General features: G+C 34.7%; 1 protein-coding gene across 3 annotated transcripts in view; it reads left to right on the top strand.

The window, feature by feature from the left end:
• LOC106051760 (uncharacterized) overlaps positions 1-21996 on the top strand; it is an 88461-nt gene that overhangs the window by 53228 nt on the left and 13237 nt on the right. For all 3 annotated transcript variants that reach the window (XM_056031558.1, XM_056031559.1, XM_056031557.1), the window contains 4 exons: positions 11374-11556; positions 17225-17362; positions 19373-19534; positions 21372-21518. In XM_056031558.1, the coding sequence (XP_055887533.1) occupies positions 11374-11556; positions 17225-17362; positions 19373-19534; positions 21372-21518 (630 nt within the window). The remainder of the gene's footprint in view (positions 1-11373; positions 11557-17224; positions 17363-19372; positions 19535-21371; positions 21519-21996) is intronic.

Here is a 21996-nt window from a genome sequence, read left to right as displayed (position 1 = left end):
TTCATAGACATTGGTGCACCGAGTGCGTTCTTTTAGCATTTCATTTAAAGAATTCATTCCATATGACGTCAAATGAAAAAAAGAAAAACACTACGTCACAAGGCCTAGCTAGACTAAAAATCACCTTTATCAACACGAGCCATTTCTCGAGTGTTCATAGACATTGGTGCACCGAGTGCGTTCTTTTAGCATTTCATTTAAAGAATTCATTCCATGTGACGTCAAAGGAAAAAAAAACACTACGTCACACGGCTTAGTTAGACTAAAATATGTTTTCATTAATACAAGCAATTTTTTCGAGGGTTAATAGACATTGGTGCACCGAGAGCGTTCTTTTAACATTACATTTAAATAGTCCATTCATATGACGTCAAAGAAAAAAATTCCATTACCTCACAATAGGCTAGTACCGGTACCATAAAAAAAAATGTCTTTATTTACACGAGATATTTAACGAGGGTTCATAGACATTGGTGCACTGAGTTCTAATAGATATTATTTAAAAAAGATCAAAGCCACATTGTTTTTGCGTTTTGTCTGTCAGTCGGTCTGTCCGTTATCTTGATATAAAAAAAACAACTAAAAGTTATTAAAAATTGATTAACCTTTATTTTACGTTTCAAAACATCGCAATAATTTTTAGGTATGAACACAATTGAAAAGTTTATATAATAGATTGTTCCGGATGTTTGTATAAATAGTAAAAGAAAAAGAGAATTTCAGATAAATGTAATACCGTTAATTAAATTTTTTTGGATGGTATCGTATAAAAATTAGATGTACTACAGCCACGTGGAGAGATTTTCATACCTTACTTTGGTGTTTGGATTCTGTTTTCCTTAAAAATTGGAACATAATATTAACGATAATTAGATTTTTTAATGTTTTAGGTAGAAAGTTAAATGTACTGTAAGAGAGTAGTGAGTTAAAATATTTTTCATAAAAATCCGTAAAAACATTATTTCGTAAATGAGAAGATTATTTGTTTATTAATTAGAAGAGGGAGTTCAAACAATTATTTGGCGTTAGTAGATTTTTAAATAAATTCGGAAATTTCTGGCGACGATTTGTAAGAAACAAAATCCGGAACTTTCTTTATCGATTACAAAACTTCTATGTTATGTTTTACAAGAAAATTAAATGTCTAAAAAGTAATTTTCAGTAATCAATTCTAGTAAATTACTTTTTTTAAAAGCCTTATGCGATTTCAAACAATCATTAGGCATAATTCATGTTTTATAAAACAATATCCGGAACATTTTTACACTTAATGAAATATAAGTCAGTATAGAGATTATGATTTAGCATTAATATGCTATTTACATAAAAAACGGAACAACATATTATTGATAATGTGTTTTTGCAACGTTTAAGCATGGAAATTGAATGTAATATAAGTTAGAAGAGCAAACAAACATTTGTTGGCGTTGATTAGTTTTGCACAAAAAAATCCGGAACAATCAATTTTAGATACTTAAAACTATTGAGATGTTATGGGAGGAACATTAAAGGGTAAATCAGATTTTCAATAGCTTTTAGAGTTCTAGTTTTTTAAATCTAATCGTGACGGACAGACCGACCAACAGACAAAACGCACAAAAATAAGTTTCTTTTATTCGGATGGGGGCACTAAACAAAAAATAAATAAAATCTGATTTTTAAAAAAAGTTTAAGGAATTGGTTTAGCACCTGATCATGTTGCGACGTTACGCTACTGCACGAAAATCGCTGCATAAAAAGTCCATTTAAAAAAATGTGCGTGATATTTACATACAAAGTGCATTATTAGCCTTTATAAACAAACAGAAATGTTTTCTTTTAATTTTAGCAGCTAGTTGACCAGAAAAAACGTCTTTAACTATTATTTGTATTTGTTGTAAACATTTCCTGAACATTTTAAAAATATATTTGACTTAGTGATACTGAAAATACACAAAAATTGTCCATCTTTGTTAGCATATTGTAACATTGCCTCCCTTACATTTACGTAATTGTTTTAGAATTGGTGTATTTTTATGAAAAAATCGCTTGCATAATTAATTTTATAAATTAAACGGTTTGCTTTTAGAAAACCAAAAGTAGCCGTTGCACCTAAACTTTTCAAGCCGGATTTAATGATGAAATAATATTTTTCATATCTCTTCTAGTTTTCGAGATCTGAGTGTGACAGACGGACAGACGGACAGACGGACATTTTGCACAAACCTAATAGCGGCTTTTTCCCCTTACGGGGGCCGCTAAAAATTACATTCCATTTTATTATTTTAGTTAATTTGTATTAGTCATGTAGTTAAATGTGTAACAGATCTAGACTTACAATGTGGTTATAAATACTTTTACAAATTATTTTTATTTAGAGCTATTTCATGCTTTTAGCTTTCTCAATACGCTATGATGATCCTACCACATAGACATAAATAAATATAGACTGGAAGTAGGAAGTTATTTTTATTTGGGGGAAGTCAAATATGTTTTATGTACTATATCTATGTGAAAAAAAATGGCGGCAATTGAGCTTTAAATTTTAGGACTAGTATTTCAGCCAATATATAATTATGATCTTTAGTTTTGAAAAGTACAAAACTGCCATATTCCCAATATTTTGCCTTTGTGTCATAATCATAGACATAGACAAATACATATATATATAGGTTTGTGATAGGGATCTATGTTTGTTAACATGGCTTCGTTATTTATGTATAGCGTCGTCTTATCTATTCAAAATGTTAGAATTAGTTTTTAGTCAAAAAAGTCAAAGAAAATTAGCAGAACGTGCTCTAATGTTCGTAGTATGATAGGCCAAGGATAAATTCTAAAGGTTGAAAAAAAATTAATATTATACACAGTAACGTTCAGTTTCAGTAATTCAGAATAATTCAGTATCACTGTGACTGTGACTGTCACTAATTTAATATTGATAGATCTAAATCTAATAAATATGACTAATATTTGTAATAACTAGGTCTAATACTGTTCATACGTTTTACTACTAACTATTAAACTAGTCAGTCTAACATCTATGCATGCAGACTATAGACTAGATCTAGTATAAGTATAGAATATAGATTATAGATCTAGTGACAATCTAGTCCTAGACTATTTATATACTAACTATAGACTAGACTATACAGATTACAATTATAGTTTATAGTATAGTATAGTAGTATATTACTAGTAGTAAGAAGTATTTTTTTACTATAGTATTTATATTGACTAGATCTAAATCTAAATCTAGTATTTAAAACTATTTAATATTATTTTAATTATGTAAATTTAATAGAAAAAAAAAACAACATGGCATATATAAAATCTAGAATTCTTGGGGTATATAAGTTATGGCTGAAAAAAAAACAAAACTATAAATACTTTTAATTTTACACTGCTCATAACTGCTGTATACCTCATACAAACTTATCTTTTCCCAAATGTTTCCCATAATAATTTTTACTTTATCGTCCAGTCTATATATATATATGTCTATGTCCTACCACTTATATAGGCCAGTTGGGAAAATAAAAAGGTGGGGGGGGGGGGGAAGGAAGAAAGTATATCTGGTTGGATTTTACTATAATTCCTTTTTAAAAGCACATTTTATTCTTGGTCCGAGATAAATGTCGGAAAAATAAGGTGTACAAACTTTTTACCAGACTGAAAGACAGACACAGTTGCTATAAGCGTTGCAATAAACATTGTCTAATAAGTTATATTGAAGGATCAATGTTGACAACTAAATTATAAAACTAGAAAAATAAACACAATATTTTTTATTAAGTTTTTATTAAGAGTAGTTATATCAATTAATTTGGCGGTGCGGTGGTTTAATGGTTATGAACATGGCTTCCGAACCTGCAGTCTTGGGTTAGAGTCTCAGTGTTACATATGAAAGAACGAGCCTCCATGTTACAAATGAAATGAGGTTGCTTGTAAGAGTACCCCATGTTACAAATTAATGGGGATTGATTTTAAAAGAGCACCCCACTCGATATAACAAAATTTTGATCAATTAATTTACCTATTAGCGGGTATAGCTAAAAATATTCAATTAGAATTATAACTAGATTCAGGTATTTAGATCAAAAGGTCAGTGTTAATTGTGCTGGCACGTTCGTCCAGAGGTGTGCTGGTCCCTTCTTGTACTGCCTAGGTTATTAGGTATAACCTCCAGGTATACAATTCAACCAATGTATGCAACAAAAGACTTTACAAAGTCGCAGGTAAACATATTTACAAAGTTTATTTACATGAGAAAAATAAATGTGTAAATAAATGGCCATCAACTCACATGCCGACACAACAAAAAGTAAACAAAAGATACTCAAAAATAATATGGCACACAGCCCTAGTAATATGTTACATTATCGTCACATTCTGGTTATGAAAAATAAAGGTCACAGGCCTCAGGTCAACACATGACCACTGTTGACCATTCTGGGGTTACAGGCTTCAGGCTGACACTAGCCACTTTTAGCCCAAAAAAAAAAAACAACAAAAGGGTCATGATGAACTATAGGCTTCAGGGAAACCTATGAGCATACAAGCTTCATAGAATCTCACCTATAGACACCCGTTTGGTAAAGTCCATCTGATGATTCAATACAGGTTGAATCCCTCAGAGACAAGGCTATAAAAATGTGTAAAGCCCATCTGATGATTCAATACAGGTTGAATCTCTCAGAGACAAGGCTAAAAAATATGTAAAGCCCATCTGATGATTCAATACAGGTTGAATCCCTCAGAAAAAGGTTACAAAATATGTCACGTTTGGGAGTATCCCAGGATGCAGAACATCAGGGTAAAAGTATACTGCCTGGAAATCATTTGGCGCTATATCTATTAATAAATACATAATATAAAATACAATAATACTAAAGACATACTTAGCCCAAAGATCTCCAGAGCAGGGCACACTTCTCCGAGTACCCCATGACACACGACCACTAAAAGAAAAAAATACTATTCACAACACAGGTCAAGTGGTCAAGCTGGTAACTCAGGAGCAAGTGGCAACTAAGCACAATTTGCAAGGCCTTTTATAAACTACATAAGGGGAATCACTCCTAACTATACAAGTAATCAAAAATAGTTAGTTCCCCATTATGTCTCACTCAGTAAAGACAGGGATTTTGAAATTTTTGATTTTTTAGGGCGCCTCTTGAGTCTATGAATCTCTAATGGGTACCTGATTTATTTGGTAAAGTTGAGGCAGCTGCTGTGTGGGCAATATGCTATTCGCTTACGATACAGCGATAGTGACACTCTTTCAAGAAGAGCTTCAGTAACTAATGTCCCGCTTCCCCCTGGCGCTGTAAAGAATATGGCTTAAAATTTAGAACAAAAAAAAATAAATGTTATGGGACCACCTGCTACAGCACCAATATCCATCCTCATAGACAATAGCAAGCTGGATGCCGTCAATGAATTCTTCTATCTTAGATCTACAATTCAAGACGATCTGTCTCTAGAATAGGAGATAAAAAAACGCATAGGGAAGACTGGAAAGAGTGTGCAATACTGAGATCCTAGCGTGAACAGGTGTTCCCAGCATCTTTGAAGTCCTCAGACAACGCCGCCTGCGCTGGCTTTGACATTTTTGCCTGACGGACGACAATCACATTCCGAAAGTTATTCTCTACTGGCAGCTCACGTCTTGCAAAATAAAAGCTGGTCACCCTCACCTCCGATACATGGATGTAATAAAACGGAATCTTACATCAGTGAACATTTATGACATTGCAAAGACGTTGCCCTAGACCGCACTAGATGGAAAGAGACAGTGACCAAGAAAGCTATGGACAGCGAAAAACATGGGCCTCAGCTCTGGAAGAAAAGCATCCCATGCAAAAATTGGCCAGCTCCTCTACCACCAAAGCGAAAGCCACTTTAACCTGCGATATTTGTCGACAGGAATGTCTCTCAAAAATAGGGCTCCACAGTCACATGAAAAAATGTTCAAGATGAACCATATTTGCTCTACGATTAAGGAGGCCACCAATAAGGCAGTTTGTAGTTTTGGTGGCCACATGAAACCCTACTCGTTAACCGTCAGCTAAAGAAGCAGATGTTCTTAACATCATCTGCCCAATAGATCACTAGATCGCAAGGTCTAAAAAAGAAACAATAATAAATCTTTACGATTAGAAATATTTTTACCAATTATTTTTGTTTCGCACATAAATAAATGCATTTATTTAAAAAAATGAAAGCCCATACTTCAATTTCTAGGGTTCAAGCATCCTCAAGGTAACACTGCAACACACTAACCACTGTGCCAGTGAAGTGCTTATAAAATAGAAGATTTATCTTTTGTTCGATTCAAATTTTAAAGTGGCGATATTTATTTTTTACAAACTACTAATTCAACATATTCTTCCTTATTAGCCAGGTACAGTTTCTTTCCCTTGTTTGATACTAAATAGTATGATTAGTTAACAATAGTTTATAAAATAATAATGATAGTGTAGCTCCTCAGCCCATATAGGTGGTTTTTGACGAAGGTCTGGACTGCACTACTCCAGACAGAGGTCCATGTCTCACTACGCTCTACTACTGGATATAAATCGAACACGAAATATTTTCTGGAACTGGTGAATGTAATAACGTGAAGGGGCATGGATCCAGGATGTGACGATTGTACAGGGCATACCCAAGGCACAGTCCATCTTAACATTTTCAACTGCAAAATAGTTTTATTTGGAGAGCTCTGTGGATGGCGGAGAATGGACCAATGGGCAACCCCAACTCGTCCCATGGATATTCCAGTTACAATTTCAGATCGACATGTTCTCTTAAATCATCATCGAATAAATTGCCAATACATTTAAACTCTTGTGACTAAACATCTTAGGCCTACAAAACAAGATAACAGAGCTCCAATACATACTTAAGAACCAAGATATACACTAAGAGCTATTTCAAGAAAAAAATGAATATCACAGGCTACACACAGTACAGATGCCTTTGCACCAAATGTCAGGGAATTATGACCTTCATAAAAACGACACACAAGCAACAATAAAACATGCACAGAACACTACAGATATCAACATGCAAGAAATATTTCTTTGGAGAGGAGGAACCAAATACAATATCAAAAACTTCTACTGCCCACCATCTTCAACAGCATAAATAGACATAAACTACAATACTACACAAGGACAAAAATAGCTGGTAAATTTAATGCACACACACCCTCCCTAGGCTATCCATACTACAACAAGCGTGGCAAAGAAATAGAGGATGTAGCAAATGCCTCTAACCTTCATCTTCTGCAAAACAAAACCTCACCCCCAACATTCCTCCATAGAGCACACAACACAACTAGCAACCTGACCTAACTTTATCTCTACAGACATTATCAACTCTTCTAAAATTACAGTTCTTGAAGACATAGGCGGTGACCACAGGCGTATACTCCTCAATATAGGAACACCAGGTAGATACCAACACAGCAAAACAACAAGATGGGTCTATAAAAAAGCTAACTGGGCAGCTTTTTTTTTACAAGGAACAGACACAAGACTATCAAACATAATGGAGACAGATGTCAACACAAACTACGCAACTAAAGTCTCTAACATCTTGGAAGCACTGAAAAAATCACATCCCTTGAGGTAAAGTTAGGAAATACAAACCCTTTTGAACACCGGGATTAGATAAATTGGTAAAAGAAAGAAACATGGCCAGGAAGATATAAAAAACATAGTAAAGACAAAGTACAAATAATTGACAGAAATTATTAGATACAAAATTAAAACAGAAAAAAAAGAAAAATTGGACTACAACATGCAAACAACTAGACCTAAACATTAATGGTCGAAACTTCTGGATTGGCTAGCATGAAAGAAACAAATAACAGTGGAGGTATGCGAACTATTCCCACAGAATTAGATGAACTTTACATCATCTGCACTATAGACCACAAGGTCTGAAAGGGGAACTTTTTACTTTATTGAACCTCTTAAGCTAAGGCGCAACAGAGCAGCATTAGAAGCTATTGAGAGATACAGAATGTTGGAGGACGACTACCCAAAATACATTACTAACAAAGAGAAATAAGAAAAACAAGCAAAGAACCCTAATCCAATTTACTGAAGAACTAGCCCTAAAACACCATTTCCCCAATACCAGAGAAACAAATTACCAGTTTCTCAAACTACATCCAACCATTAAAACACATTTAATAAATAATACTCTAACAAAAGAATCAAATTCACTGGAGCTCAAAGTAATTCACGTTTCAAACAATTGAAAGCGATCCAAAAACAGCCATCCATATATACACCGACGGATTAGCCTTCAAAACCACTATCAATTCTGGTCTTGGAGATTTCCTGATGTTCCGCCAAAAATAAACACTTTAAAATAAGTGCACCCTGTGGCGATTTCTGCTCAAACTCCTAAACCGAAATTGAGGCAGTTACCATAGCATTGAAAACAGTCGAAAACAATATATATGAAGGCATGCAATCACCATCAGATATTTTGTCTTTACAGACTTCCAATCCACTCTTCAAGCACTTAACAGCAGCACCACAAAATGCCCAAGAGTGTTGACAACGCTAATAATGATAATACATCAGATGATGTCAAAATTAAACATAAACATCACAGAGGATCCCTGGAAACATTGGCGTTATCTATATTATAAAGTAGAATGTGTGGTGTATGTATGTATGTATGGATGTATGTTACTTATAGACATCAAAACCGCTTGACCAATCTTGATAAAACTAGGCAGGAATGTTCCTTGGGTACCAACTTAGACCGTAGTGTATGTATCGTAGCCCTGAAACAAACTTAAGACCCTAAAAAAAAATAAAGTTGTCCGACTCTATTAAAGCTATAGTATTTTATGGATCTAGGCCATGTCTACAATGTTGACATGAGAAAAGATAGAAAGGATTTAGACCTAGATCTAATTTTAAGAAATACACTTTGCGCTGATAGTTTTTTACTTTGACACATGAAAATACAAAAGAAGATCCATTGATTTCATTATATAATATAATTAACCTTCAATTTTGTGTTTCAAAAGCATTTTTTACATTAATTAGTTCCTTATATCTGTGATTACAGATTTCCTGACGAACATTCTTTCATTTGACAATTCCGTAATGAATCGCGTACTAAATATTAATTCGTTTAATTGTTTACTTTATAATCCCATCCCTAGATCTAAAACTCTAATTCAACTCTAAGATGATAAAACTTCTCTTCGCACAGATAGTTTTATACTTTAACACATAAACATATTAATTAAAGTCCATTCATTTCATATTTTGATCAAATAAACATTCAAATTTGGTTTTCTAAAGCTACATTCATTTACGAAAGCTGCGAAGCCGAGTTAAAGGCCTAGATCTATATTCATTCATGAATCGCGTATTAAAAATTATTTCGTTTTATTGTTACTTTATAATCCCATCCCTACATCTAAAACTCTAATTCAACACTAAGATGATAAAACTTCTCTTCGCACAGATAGTTTTATACTTTAACACATAAACATATTAATTAAAGTCCATTCAATTCATATTTTGATCAAATAAACATTAAAATTTGATTTTCTAAAGCTACATTCGTTTACGAAAGCTGCGAAGCCGAGTTGAGATAGGCCTAGATCTATATTCATTCATGAATCGCGTACTAAAAATTATTTCGTTTAATTGTTCACTTTATAATCCCATTCATTTAATAAAGCTATCGCTCTTTTCGTTTTTAATAGATAAGAATGTATCGACTTCGGGTAAACCCATTTTCGCAAACCTAATTTTATTTTCGTAGCGAAAGAGAAAAAAGAGAAAAAAACTTGAAAGGATCATTAGTTAAGTTTAACATACATCTAAATCAAATCCACTAGATTAGTAAACACAAACTAAGACCCGTAGGCCGCGGGTAATGTCTGGCGAACATCCTTTACAAATGGTTACACATTAACAGTGATTAACACATCTCTCTACTGAGTCTATTCCTAGGTCTAGGTCTAAAACTCTTATTGAACTCTAAGATGATAAAACTTCTTTTCGCAAAGATAGTTTTATGCTTTAACACATAAACATACTAATTATTGTCCATTCATTTCATTTTTTAATCAAATTAATTGTTTTTCTAAAGCATTTTTAATACATTCGTTCGCTGTTCGCTAAATAAAGCTGCGTAGCCGTGTTGAGATAGGCCTATATTCATTCATGAAAAAAGGTCACGCATGCGCAACACATAATGAACTCTATAAAAGCCTCTAGATTAGTGTAGATTTAGATCTATGTCTACCTCAAGATCTACTTTATACTTTAACACATGAACATACAAAATTAAGTTTTTTCATCTCAAATTTTAATCAAATGTATGTAGGCCTACAAGCAAATGTTTTAATTTGAAAAAATGGATTTAAGCCTATTAGCTACTTTGATTTGATAGCTTCATTCACACAATTTTTACATTGACACATTCGCTTTACTTATTACATTATTATTTCGTTTAATTGTTTACAAAACACTCTCAGTGACTATATCGACAGTAATGCGCAAATAGAGACCCGCGGGTCGCGGGTAACATATGTCTAGTTTGAAATAAAGGGCAAATAAGTTTTCAAAGGCAGAATCATCTAAGGAACAACCTGATAGACCTGTTAACTACTTCACCCTAAGGTCAATGTTAATCAACAACCACAAAGAGGAGTGGCTCAACCAATGGGCAACAGAAAACACAGGCCATGTACAAAGAAATTAATATGCCTAACAAACTGGACAGTATTAACTTCCTCTCCCGCAAAGAGCAATCTACAATCTTTCAACTAAGGACAACACACCTCTGTTTAATTACCATCTCAATAAAATAAATTCCACACAATTCCCCCTCTGTAGACACTGCGCATACCTTTATGAAATCGTAAACCATATACTTTTTGAATGTCCCTTCATAATCCACCTTAGGCATACCCCACCAACACTACAGACCAATATAACCAACACAATGTACGGCAGTGCTGAACAACTGAAGAAAACTACACTATTTTTCCTTGGCACTCTCTGCAAAAGAGCTGACAGCTCAGCAGCAAAAAACTCATAGAAGAAGAAATAATTGTGCTAAATTTCAGGTCGATCCGAAATCGACTGTGGAAGAAATAGCGTGTACTAACTTGTTATCATAATGACAGACTAACAGAGTTTATATAAACTTTGTAAAAATTACTTTGCAATACAAGTAGAAATGATAAGCAATTTGATTTTACATAACTATTGGTGCACAATAATTTTATATTCTCTTTATATTATATTGCTTCTTAAATACTTTGGTATTTAGTAGACCAGACCAAATAAATCTCTCATTTTAGAAAAATCCACATCTTTATAATTCTATATTGAATTGAATCAGGTTGTGAATACGGAGACAAAAAAGAAAATTGTCAAACATATCACTGTGCTAAAGAAAAAGAGACATGCTGTGGCACTTGTAATTACGGTACACCTTTTACCCCAATCACCAGAAGAAACATAGCAATGAGACCCACATCAGCGAAACCACTTCTGATTCGTAGATCGCCCAAAGTGGCTAGAGGTAGGCAAAATTGTTAATATTCAAAACTGCCGTGCAAGGGGAGCCTATTGCTTAGGTTGTGCATCTGCATACATCTGTTTAGTCTAGATCAGAGGCGTAGTAAAGGGTGGGGTTAACCTGGCGCAAACCTCATGGGGGCATCTTACGCAACCCATATTTTTATGTGATGTTTATATAAAAGTAATGGGCGCCAATGATGAGCAGTTCACGTTTTTCTCACTACACCTCAGGTCTAGATATAATGTGATTATGATTAATAGGGTACTATGAGTTGAGTTTCAGTTAAGGCAACTTGTGACAATTTAGGCCATGTCGTGCCCGTAATCCTTTAAGGATCACTCTCCCTTTACATAACAAGGGCTAAATTCTATACAGTTAAATCATTAAAAACAAGGTCTATTCACAGTTAAAATATTAAAGGTAGTAAAAATGTAATAATTTGATAAAAATCTTATTTAAATATTATATGTTCACAATTCAAAAATCAGATCTTCGTAGACAACCCCACCTCCCTGACAAAGCCCAGTATCTTCCCAGGGTCGACACTGTCGAATAGTGTTTTTAAGGTGTGTGATCTAAAAAAATTTCTCCCTGACATCCTGGTATCTGGGGAAATCAATGAGAATATGTTCCATGGTGAGGCGAGAGTCACAGTACTCAAAAAGTGGGGGCTTCTCTATCTTCAGCACAAAGGAGTGCGTGATGAAGGTGTGGCCAATCCAAATAACCTAGAGTCTCAGTGAGGATACAGGAGTGGTAGATCCACTATACACATGATATCTTCTCTACGACTACTGCAGGAAAAATACAGAGAGACAGACCCCGTTACATCGTTTTTGTTGATCTGAATAAAGCCTTTGACATGGTAAGCAGAAGTGGCCTTTTCAAACTCCTAAGGAACATTGGTTGTCATCCCAAACTACTGAAGTTCATTGAGTGCTTTCATGAGGAAACGAAAAGTACTATCAAATTCAATAGAGCCCTGTCAGCACATTTTGAGGTTTACAGTGGTGTCAAGCAGGGATGTGTGCTCACACATACTCTGTTTGGCATTTTCTTTTCCTGTCTTCTACATTATGCATACAACGACATCAACGAAAGTGTGTTTCTCCATACAAGATCCTCTGGAAAACTATTCAATGTATCAAGACTGCGGGTAAAAACCAAGGTTAGGAAGATACTTATCAGGGAACTTCTGTATGCTGATGATGCAGCTATTGTGGCTGACTCTGATATCCAGCTTCAGACCCTGGTTGACAAACTATCTGCTGCTAGCCAGAAGTTTGGCTTAAATATTAGTCAAAGCACGACCAGGATACTAGTTCAAAACACAAACACTGCATTTCACGTAAACATTAATGGCCAACCTCTAGATATTGTTGATCACTTTTGCTATTTTAACTCTATCATATCCAACAATGTACTACTGGATAAAGACATCAACAATAGAATAACCAAAGCAAAAGGCACCATGTCACTGTAGCAGAAAAGAGTCTGGGACAACATATTGCTGACTAACAATACTAAAGCATTAGTCTACCGGAACTGTGTGTTGAGCACCTTGCTGTATGGAAGTAAAACATGGTCAACCTACTCATGGTAGGAAAAAAACTGAATGTCTTCCACCTCCGATGCCTAAGGCGGATCTTTAAAATAAAGTGACAAGATAAAATAACAAATGAGGAAGTGCTACAAAGAGCATGGGTGTCAGAACATCCGCTCTGTTATCAGCAGCAGACGCATAGGCTGGCTTGACCACGTTCGTAGAATGCCAGTAGTCGAATTCTACAAGACATCCTGTATGGCGATATAATAGAAGGCAGGAGAACCGCAGGTTGCCCACTTTTACAATATACAGATGTATGCAAACGCGACAAGAAGCTCTTCAAAATCGACACTAGCAGCTTGGGAAAAGTAGCATTGGATAGTTCCACATGGAGAGAGAGCATAAAGGAAGGGTCTCGGATTGCTGATGCCATACACAACATCAGCAGAAAGAAGGGTAAAAATGCAACGGCGCCTGGTGATTGCATATTTTCAACCTGCGACCGCAGTTATGTATCAAGGGTTGACCTCTTTAGTCACACAAGAAGTAAAAACTATCTGTGCAAAGTGTAGTTTTAAAAAATAGATCTAGATCTAGATCCTTTCGATCTTCTTTCATGTAACCATGATAAACATGGCCTAGATTTATTAAATAAATATACTAATAGTTTAATAGAGTTGGGCAACATTTTTTTTGAGGGTCTTAAGTTCGTTTTAGGGCTACATTTTACATACGCTACAGTTTTAGTTAGTACCTAAGGAATATTTCTGCCAAGTTTCATCAAGATTGGTCAAGTGGTTTTTATTTCTAACATACATACATACATACATACATACATACATACATACATACATACATACATACATACATACATACATACATACATACATACATACATACATACATACATACATACATACATACATACATACATACATACATACATACATACATACATACATACATACATACATACTCCTTACTTTCTACTTTATATAATAGATTACTTATGAAGTCATGTAGCGTCAGACCATTGATGGTTTCCTGTATGTCGTCATAAATTACACAACTAGACAATTTTGAAATAATATTTCATCACTAACAAAAAAAAGTATTTTGTGTCACAAACGTTTATAAAACAATTGAGTTTTAATCAATTTTTAAACAATATCATTAAACGTTTTAAAAAAGCTATACATTTTTCTAAGAGGCTACAAGAACATATCCTGCTTTGCCGTTTCTATTTTAATATTGTTTTAATCGTAGATTTTTATATATGTTAATGAATATTCTTAAATTATTTTAGGATATTTCTATATGTTCGAGAAGCCGACTTGCTTTCATAATCTCATCTGAAAATACTGTAATTCAAAGTAGAAAACATACTTTTATTCTACTGGCAATTTACTAAAACTCTTAGTGATAATCCATTATCGTGACAACACTTTATAAATGGTTTAAAAAACAATGTTAAATTATTCTATTTGAAAAGTTAGCTTTAACGTTGTTGTTTTTTTTCATTTATTATTTGCATATCAATATATTAACAATTATAGATAAAATAAATTATAATTTAAAAGGCGTATTATCTACTTTGTTTATCAAATCTTAAACGCTCGCAAGATCTAAGGACAGATAACCTCTAATAACAGCGAAGAGTATGAATTTGAAAATGGGATTCCCGAATTCAATTTCTGTTTCTGTTCTTAATTAAATTAGAAGCAAGTTAACAATAATTTGTCTACATTTAGTTTGCCAATTTTAATTTTGAAGAATTTTAAAATTTGTTTTGTTTCAGTTCACCTTTAGTTTCATCTTACCCATTTATACCTAGCGCCACCTTTTGTGCCCAGCGCCCCCATACCGCCCCTTTGGCTCCCAGCGCCCCTAAAATCTCGAAAACACCCCCCAAAGGGCGATAGCGCCGCCGTTGAAGACCACTGATCTAGAGGATGAAACGACAGTCCAGCAAGCATATTATACGACCAAGCATCCATCCTGGTCATTTTCTGGCCACATTCTTATCAATCAATATATATCCTGTTTCGACTTAAAATTAAACTAAATATTTTGTCTTATAGAGATGAGAAACCTAGTGTGGAATACTTTAGTTCATGGGCGTAGCCAGGATTTTTTTTTTCGGGGGGGGGGATTAGTTCTCCTCTCTGTATCAAAAAATGTGTGTGTGTGTCTACATAATTAATCTTTATAACATTCTGACTCTTCATTCTTTTGAAAGATGTTTATTGTAACATTCAAAAGGTGCTTTCTGGAGTTAGTGGAAAAATTGTACACTCCCCGCCATTATCAGCATGGGGGACTGGGTTAGCGTTGCGAGCTCCTCCAGCGCGGGGCAGAGTTACCGCATCCAAGCACTATTTCCGGTATTGAAAGCCAACAAAATGCATATTCTAAAGTATCTACACTTCATTATGACTCCCAGCCAATGGTAGAAATTAGTAACCTCTCTTAGCTACGCTCTTGGAATTAAGTGACTTTAGATTTTATATCGTAAAGGGGAGTTTTATTGTCAAAATCATTTTGTGGGGGGTTTACGCTAAAAAATCTGTGGTGTTGTTTTATTTTCTTTTTTAAAAACCCCTAAGCTACGTCAAAGAATTTGGTTTGCTTTAGAATAAAAGTGAAGAGAGAGGTTTTCAACTTCGAAACATCTGTATGGGGGTATTTCCGCTAAAAACCTTCAGGAGAGGTTTTAAACTTTAAAAACCGCCCTCTGGAGGAGAGATTTAAACTCAACCCTCCCCCTTGGCATGGTTACGATCAAAGATTTTTGAGTGTGTAATTTGCTTTTTTATATTGAAGAGTTGTTTTTTTTCGCTTTAGGAGGATTTAAACTCAAAACCCCTATGGCTACGCTCATATATTTTTGTTTGTAATTTGTTTTTTTTAATATTGAAGAGGTATTTTTTAGCTTAAAACCCCGCTGAAGGGGGTTTAAACTCAAAACCCACTATGGCTACGTTCATGGAATCTGCTGACTGATGTATGGATACTCTTATATTGAATAGGGGTGGGGTAATCGTAAATTTCGGAGCGGGTTTTAAAATCAAAATAATTCTTAACTATACTCTTGTTATTTAAGGATTGTCGTTTGTACTTTTATATATAAATATATAGAGAGAAGAGGTGGATTTGACTGCAAAACCCCCTGGCAGGGGGTTTTAAGCTCAAAACGACTTTGGTTGCGCTGGGGCAAGAGATTGTTTAGTATTAAAATCTCACCGAAAATAAACGAAATCAAAGCAAAAAATCAGTCACTCTATTACACTTCTCTGCGGGGGGGGGGAGGATTTCATTTCTGGCGGTTTTGAACCCCAACCCCCCACCCCTTTTTTTGCTACGTTCAAGTGATTCTCTGTACTAGGTTTTCTGCAAAAACTGATCAACACAAAACAGAACTACATACTAAACTCTCCTAGTCTCTCTGTCTACTCATGGACTCTTACAGCTACATGGTGGAGGACACACATTATACCGCACTGTCTTTACTGCCTTGCTGTCCTGGAATGAAATCCCCTTTCTTACACACTGTCTCTGGTCTACGAAGGCTTTCGATCAAATAAACCTACTGCTGGTCTTATTTGCATGTTATAGTTATACAGTACTTGGCACATTGATATCCTTTGACATGCGTCATTTGCCTGAGTTACTTGTGTCAGTAGGTCGCATACACATTAACCCTGTCATTCCGCCACAATAGTTACAACACTGTATCCTAATACTGTGTAGCTGAGCTGATTAATTGGCTGAACGTAAAATACGTGCAAAATATTATACATTTTTTGGATGTTGCTTCAGAGTTGAAGATAAATTTACTTCCTAGTTTGAACCTCCAGCAGGAATACTGGGAATGACTGCGGGCAGGGTATAAACTTGGGAACATCACCATCGAGACTACCGAACGACACGACCAGGCAGCTATCCTGCGTAAATAGAGCTCTGTGCTAATAACGCAAATGCCGTGAATTCGATCCTGATTGGTCATTTTTGTCTTTTTTTTTTTTGCGATAAACATATGAATGTTATATTCATTACATTATTTATACATAAAGTGGGGTTTAATAAAAAAAAAAACAACATTTGACTTTGTTTACTCTACAGATTGTAAACCAGGAGCTTTAGACTTGAGACCAGACCTGTGTCATGGCCCTAGTGTCTGCAAGAATCAGTTTTTTCTATGCTGTGAATATTGTTTGACATATTTTACACTTCCAACTAGAACAACCATTGCACGTTATGGTAGGACATTTGTAAATACCAATCTTTGGGATTTTTAATTTTAGGATCCTTAGAGCGCCTAAGAGTCTAATGGGTACAAAATATTGGTTGGGAAAAATAAAGGTTGGTCGTTACGCTTGCCATTTGACACAATCGGTAAAAGTAAGCCACATAAACAGATGACCTTGGAATCATCTGTCCCATAGATCGCAAGGTCTGGAAGGAAAACATTATGTATCAACGACACACCATCACACGCACACACAAAGACACAAACAGGATATGCTCTTTAAATACATATAGTAAATACATTTCCCTTCCTAGTGTTAGGGGTCTAAGTCTAACATAAGCATCATTCAAAAATTTTAATCCTGCAATCCTTTCTAATATATCTGCTTTTACCAAGTTACAATATTTCCAAAATGGTGTTGACCGGTGTGGAGTGCACTCCACGCATCCCTTCCCCATAGTGACGCCACTGCTTTAAGATATAGCTTGAGTTATTATTATTATTTTTTCCGATGTGTTTGCTTTGCCAAGATATAATTCTTCCAACTTCGTTGCCACACCCAAAATGGTGTCGACCGGTGCGGACCGCATCCTCGCCCCCCCCCCTCTTCCACCATGACCTTAAGCTGAAAGATACCTACATCTTCCCAACAATTTCGATTAATATATTGAAGTAGACGTAGTAGGAAATAGAAACAAATGAGCACGCACAACTTAACTGATTTCCCTGCAAACAGCATAGGCCTTAAATACACTATTACCCATTAATAGGCTTAGTTATGTTGATCATAATCGCTCTATTTAATAAATAGTTCTAGACTAGATCCAGAATAAAGAATGTATCTAGAATCTAGATCTACATCTACATTTAGACGAAATCTCTAAATTAGTTCTTGATCTAGATATAGACTTGATTTAGATAGAACTAGAACTAGCATCTAGAACTAAAATCTAGAACAGGAATCGGCAACCATTGGAGTCGGAAAAGCCAAAAATTACAAAATTTTTAAGTTTTAAAGACCCACAGTTTTTTTCTTGCCAACTATAAATAGTACAAACACAATCAATTTTTAAGTGAAAAAAAAGGAATCTAATTATTCACATATAAGTAGTGTTTTAACAACAAATTATATAAAATATATATATAGCAATATTATATAATATTTTTTTCGGTGACAACTTAAGACTTTAAACATTTACTTACAACACTAAATTGTAATTCAATAACAAACAATTCAGCAAACAAATTTAATGGGAGCGATGGCTTTGCAAGGTTTTGTGAGGTATCTCTTTATTACAAAACTTGCTATTGGACATTGCTAAAAAAAACAAAGATTATATAAACCCGCATTTCTTGATTCCTTTGAAACTCCTCGACTAACTGCTTTCTTACATGACTACCGGGATAGTTGGTACTAAATATATCGTGTTTAGTCCATAATTGGCTTACTAAATGTAAATTTTTAATATGTCATATTCTCTTGACCAATGACCATTTAAATTTTGAAAAAAAAAAGTTTTCTCACTACTCCACTTCAACACATAAAATACTAAAGTAATGAATTAATTAAATGATGTTGTATAGCACATCCTTTATGCTTAAAGCATGCTCTGTGCGCTACAGTCTAATCTTTTTTGTGTAACAGTGGGGGAGGTGTATTGGGAGAAGTTCTACCGTGATGCAATTATGCGATCATGAAACACAACTGTGCTCAAACTCGAACCTGCATTGTTAGATGACTACGGCGTATTCAAGAGGGTTTGACCTCTCAGCCATACTTAGTAAAATTACATTTGATGAGCTGTGTTTCCACGGAGATAATGTTACAATCAGTTACGATCAACTCTACAAGCTATTATTGCTTTTCAGAAAAGTAGATTTTGTTTTTATCAAGACTTGTAATTGAAACATTTATAATACAATGCAAGCTAATAAATAATATCCGTGCCATTTAGATATACACGATGTCATGTCAAGTAATATAAATAAATATGTATATATATACACATTATTTTCTGCAGCTTGTGTCTATACGCAAATTGACGGGATACCAGAACTGTGTACTGACATTAGTATCTGCCAGACAAATTTACGAGTATGGTGCTGTAACTATTGCTCAAAAGTGAAGAATTACACAGCCACAACTACCACCACAACTACCACCAAGTTAGCTCCACCCAAAGGTAGTTAATTGAGCCTGCACATGCAATGAGTGTGACAATTAAATCCTTGATAGTATAGTTTTATTTTGAATTCTAATATCGAAGCAAGATTATAATTTGTTACAAAAAAAAAAAGACGGAAATTCGAACATCTATGTACATCATAGCATTTTAGAGTCGTCATGTGAATGTTAACTCTACCACAAAAGCAACCATGGGCTAGCCACTTCGCAAGTGCTTACATCACATGCTCAAATTCCTATCGGCATCCTCAAATAATACTAATTCCTCACCAAAAATAATGTCCAGCGGCGGGTGATGATTATTGGTCGCTAAACTGAAGTGCGATATTGGTGTAATGCGGTATTGATCTAATCTGCCCACAGGTTGCGACGTCGAAGTCAGTGTTTAGGCTTTCTGTAATGATTGGTCTCGACTATACAAGAGATTTTAAACATATTTCGAGTGAAGAAGAGTAAATAGATTGCAAAATTAAATTAAAATGATTGAAAATCAAACAATGTGTTTCATAAGTGTGAAAAAGAATTTGTATTATACGTGAGATAAAGAAATGTGTATCATACTTGTGGCAAAGAATATGCATCATACGTGTGGCAAAGAATGTGTATCATACGTATGGCAAAGAATGTGTATCATACGTGTGGCAAAGAATGTGTATCATACGTATGGCAAAGAATGTGTATCATACGTGTGGCAAAGAATGTGTATCATACGTATGGCAAAGAATGTGTATCATACGTGTGGCAAAGAATGTGTATCATACGTGTGGCAAAGAATGTGTATCATACGTGTGGCAAAGAATGTGTATCATACGTGTGGCTAAGAATGTGTATCATACGTGTGGCAAAGAATGTGTATCATACGTGTGGCAAAGAATGTGTATCATACGTGTGGCAAAAATGTGTATCATACGTGTGGCTAAGAATGTGTATCATTGTTCATAGAGAGAGGTATATACTTTTCGCTACAAAGAAATATCAACTAAGCTTCTTCCTGGCAGACAACGGCTTTGTATATTTTAGAGTAAACAGAAAGTAAATAGCAGATTAACTAGTGGAATCACTTAAATTGCTTACACATTAGGCCCAGATGTCAATGTTTACAAATATGTGTACCTGTAGGCTACTGACATTTTTGTAAAAGTTTTCTAGTCTTCTCTTTTGGAAGTTTTTTACTGCTAGATATTCTTTCACAACAATAGACCTTGCTTTTAATAAATTAACTGTACGGAATTTAGCCCTTTGTGATATTAAGGGAGAGTAATCCTTGAAGGACTACGGGCACGACATAGCCTAAATTGTGACGATGTGCTAAACTTCACAACAATAATATAGTGAAAACTGATAATTTGAGATGGTTTTAAAAACATTTTCGGGTGAAACCTTTACTTTAAAATATACAACGGGGGTTGTGGCCTAATGAACTATATTTGAAATTTGATAGGAGATTGCTTCCATTAATGAAAAACATAAGACCGCATTTCTTGATTCCTCTGATGTTTCTCGACTGATTTCTTCCTTGTATGACCTACTGGATATTTATTCAATACTTCATGTTAAATCCAAAAAATATCTTTTAAATGTGAGTTTTAAATATTTATATTTTCTTGACTAATTAGGCTGGTTGCAGGACCATTGAATTTTATAATAAACACACAAAGTTTTCAGATAACTCGTCATAAAGCTATAAAAAACTAAAATAGTAATAACCTTTGACGAGCAGCGAGTCAACTTGCAAATGAAAGATTTTTCTTACAAGATAAATAATATTTAGTGCCATAACATTTAAATATATGCGATACAATGTCAAGTAATGTATATATTTTTATTCTCTGCAGATTGTGCCCCAGGAGACTTAGACTTATTACCAGCATTGTGTACTAACATTAGTATCTGCCAAACAGATCGATCAAGGTGCTGTGACTATTGCTCACGAATCGAGAATTATACAGTCACAATTACCATCGAGATAACTTCACCTCAAGGTAGTTAATGAGCCTGCACTTGCATTGAGTGAGACAATTAAATTCTTGATAATATAGTTTTAATTAAGATCCTAATAACGGAGCTAACTTCTAAATTGTTACTGAAAAGACGGAAAGTCCCACATCTATGTACGTCATATCCTTTTAATGTCGTCAGATAAACGTTCACTCTACCAAAGCAAACCTGGGAGTGCCGCCAATCGTTACCGCCTCCGCAAGTTTTGACTTGGCATGCTTAAATTCCGAGGCGCGACCTCAAATAATGCAAATTATTCTCGCAGAATAATGTCAAGCTGATGGTGAAAATTATTAGTCGCTAAACTGAGAGGCAATACTGGTCATTATCATGGAGTATACATAATACATATTGTGACATTGTAATGAGCTTTTGATCTAAACTTCCTACTGGTTGCGGAAGAGTAAATAGATTGCAAAATTAGTTTACAATGATTGTAAATCAAACAATGTGTATCATACG

The sequence above is a fragment of the Biomphalaria glabrata genome, chromosome 6 (assembly GCF_947242115.1).
Source record: "Biomphalaria glabrata chromosome 6, xgBioGlab47.1, whole genome shotgun sequence".
NCBI lineage: Eukaryota > Metazoa > Mollusca > Gastropoda > Planorbidae > Biomphalaria > Biomphalaria glabrata.
The sequence above is the reverse complement of the archived record's forward strand: the minus strand, read 5'-3'. Positions and strand labels throughout refer to the sequence as shown.